Genomic DNA, 3,361 nt, shown 5'->3' on the forward strand with positions numbered 1-3,361 from the left:
TATCCTTCTTCTTCTCTTCTCTCTCTCTCTCTCTCTTCTCTCTCTTTCTTTCTTTCTCTCTTCTCTCTCTCTCCCCCCCCCTCTCTCTCTCACCTCTCTCTCCTCTTAAATCTTACCCATGCTATTTTTCTAAAGCATTTACCTAACAGGAAAACAGAAACAAAAATAAAATAAGAAACTAAAACATAAAAGTTTAATTTTTAACATACAAGTAATATAGTACTCAATGTACACTAATGTGTCTGGAATTTAGAAAAAAAAGAAAAGAAATAATTACAATCTGGTAATGTGTTCCAAAAGGCATTTTATTGATTGAAAATACTTATACTCCACTACTGATTATGAACTGCTTTAACTGTGAATGGAAATGATAGGTTATGTTCCTCAAATTCAAAGTTTCAGATATACTTTTAAACTAATTTTCTTTTATGTTTTGAGGTTTGCCTTGGTTAGTAACTAAATTTTCATGCTAAAATAAGAAAAAGATAGAAATAACAATTACCAATTTTTGAGGTTTTTATTTGAACACCTGGTATAATGCAAATGTGATCTCTTAAAAATAAGAGCTTTGCATTATCAGTACACAAATTGTGAACCCCAACAAATTTAAATATATTCAACATTTTATTGATAATCAGTATGAAGCAAGTAATTTAAAATTGATATATTCTAAAAGGTTTTGTCAAGAAAAATCTATAATATTGCAATAGTTTCAATAAATTTTCTTGATTAGACAATTTTTATATCAGCTTGTTGCTTCAAATAGACATGTGTGATTTTGAATTACAAGATCATGTCATTAGACAAAGCAATTTGTTTCATGGCTTGTAAAGCCCCCCAAAATGTGTTTACATGAAATGAAAAACAAACCTATCTCAGCTCTTTTGATTTTGGCTATATATATTTCAGCTGACAGTTGCGAAAGGTTGGGAAAGTTTTTTTTTTTTTCGTAATTTGGTAAAATGCTTTGGAAAAAAAATTGCAAGAGCAAAATCTATATTTTTCACTTATATACCCATTCCTTATAGTATTTTCTTTCTTTTTTTTTTCTTTTTTTACTTTTCCTTTCCTTTACTTTACTTTTACTTTTACTTTTACTTTTGACTCATGGTATATGAATGTTTTATTTTAAGATTAATTTTCTGGGAGGAAGATCACATATTTTTTCTCTCTCATTCTCAGGAAACTTCAGTCAGGAAGTAATTGCTGAGCGCTGTAAAGGTCTTGCAAGATTCATGAATTTTGTCCATGAACAGGAGGTGTTGAGACGTACTGCTGTGTTCACCAAATTTCTGCATGAATCAGAAGTGAAGATCAGTGATCATTATTTACTTTTATCTCAGTTTGAGGAAGCATGTCCTGTGATAGAGAATACCTTCCTTTTGTTTTATATCCTCCACTGGGACACAGGCTCCCTCATCTGTAAACTTTGCCAGTTGATTGTGTGTTTTCATGCCCTTGGCAATTATGAAAAATCATATAAATATGCACAGATAGTTCTCAGGAAATTTGAGATGCTAGGGAACAACAAGATATGTAATGATCTTTATATGCCACTCCTCTGCTTCTGTAATAGTCTATGGAGGGTTTTAGGGAAAGACAGGACTACCATAAAAACCAAAATCGAACAGGAACGTAAAGAGCGGAAGGAAGAGGGAGTACCTAACTTGCTTGATATTCTGAGAGATGAGATAACTGTGAGATACCTTCATTGATGGATGGGGCTTCTGTGAAAATTATTATTGTTAGGGATGAACTAATCAGAAAAAAAATAACTTTGTAACAATTTGTAGATTTTATAAGAAATAGCATATGCCAGAGTTTCATAAAGGAAATAAATTGTTAGGAGTGGAAGATTTTGTATTTAGTATGTGATATGAAAAAAAAGAGAGAAAAGTCTTAACATACTATCATTCTTTTACAACAACACTGCTGATCCAGTATCATTTTGTGTTAGAATATCATAAATGGAGAGAGAAAGACATTTCTGTCATTTTTGATGGTTCTTCAGTGGAAATAGAAGTGCAAGGTTATGGTCTTGTGATGTGTTAATGTTTTATCTTTTATTACATTGATATCAATATATCACTGACTCTGGCATCTGTTTGGATTATTTAGTTTGCCAGACCAACAGCAGTTCCTTTGACCCCAGATTTTGCACTTACTTAAGCTTTAAAGTATCATAGACCACTACTGACACTTGAAAGAAATAAGTAGGGATAGATGTGAGCAAAATAGGGTAGGGATTGCACAAAACCAGTGGAGATACAGTGTAAAAAATTAATGAGCACACACTACACATGCTACTAAATATAGTCACCATGCAAACTAATCTTGCAGTTCTGGGAAAGTCAAGTGTACACTCATGATTGTTTGGATTAAGGGGCCCTTCAGGTTTTTACTCATTGTTTTTACCAAAAATTATTTTTATAAAAATCTATTTACAGAAGATAATGCCATTCAGGGCCATTCTGGAAAAGAAAAAAAAGGGTGGTTAGAAAAAGTTAAGTTTAAAGGGGAATTTTAATCATTTTGCATTAGTTCACTTGTCTGCATCTATGTAATGTGCCGGGACCCCTCCGGCACCAGTTTTTCCCTTCTTATCATTTTTTTAAAACTGCCATTAGGGGGCAACAAAAAATCTTGGGTTAATGGAAAAATGAAATTTTTTTTTGATTGTTAAAATTTTATTACACCAAATTAACCTTTGTAGTTTTCCTTGGAACAGCAGATCTGGCTTTGAGTATTTATTTCTTCGAAAGGGTTATCTTCAGGTTTGTTTACTTTTTTCCAATTTTTTTAATTTAAAGGGCCCATTTTAAGCAGTATAAAAACAAGTAAAGGAACATTGATGAAAGGGAAAAGTTGTTAAAGAAACCCTTTTTTAAGGGAAAAATTGAGCATTTTGCAGAAAAATTGAGTTAAATTTTTACTAAATTTCCAGAATGCTTGGTAAAAACAGAATGATCTCTGGCTTTAGGCAACTTTTTCCAAGCATTTTTCTAAAAACAAAACAAAATTTTGGGCTTATGAATTTGGTATTTTGTTTTACTTTATTAGTTTTATATTCAAAATTTAAATTGAAAAAACCCTTTTAAGGAAAACATACTTGGGGGGTCTTATTCTCTTCCTAAGGTAAATTCGGGGTTATTTTAACAAATATCACGGGATTTAAAAACCTTTTTAATGAGTAAGCATACATGGTCTTCAAAAAAAATTAATAAAACATTGGGAAAGCTCCTAACTATCTAAACCTAAATTTAAACCTTAGATTTTGGAAAAATTATGGGTTAAATTTAAAATTTCTTATTTGTATTTGCCCAGGGGTAAAGGGAAAACAAAATTTTTGTTTGATGCAGGA

At 31.4% G+C, this 3,361-nt stretch overlaps 1 protein-coding gene across 1 annotated transcript in view; it reads left to right on the forward strand.

The window, feature by feature from the left end:
* LOC119583829 overlaps nt 1-2,441 on the forward strand; it is a gene marked incomplete in the record, with an annotated part of 10,807 nt that extends 8,366 nt beyond the window's left edge. Inside the window, 1 exon segment of the mRNA XM_037932543.1 lies at nt 1,183-2,441. Coding sequence (XP_037788471.1) covers nt 1,183-1,715 — 533 coding nt within the window.
* Between the last annotated feature and the right edge of the window lie 920 nt (nt 2,442-3,361).

The sequence above is a fragment of the Penaeus monodon genome, chromosome 17 (assembly GCF_015228065.2).
Source record: "Penaeus monodon isolate SGIC_2016 chromosome 17, NSTDA_Pmon_1, whole genome shotgun sequence".
NCBI lineage: Eukaryota > Metazoa > Arthropoda > Malacostraca > Decapoda > Penaeidae > Penaeus > Penaeus monodon.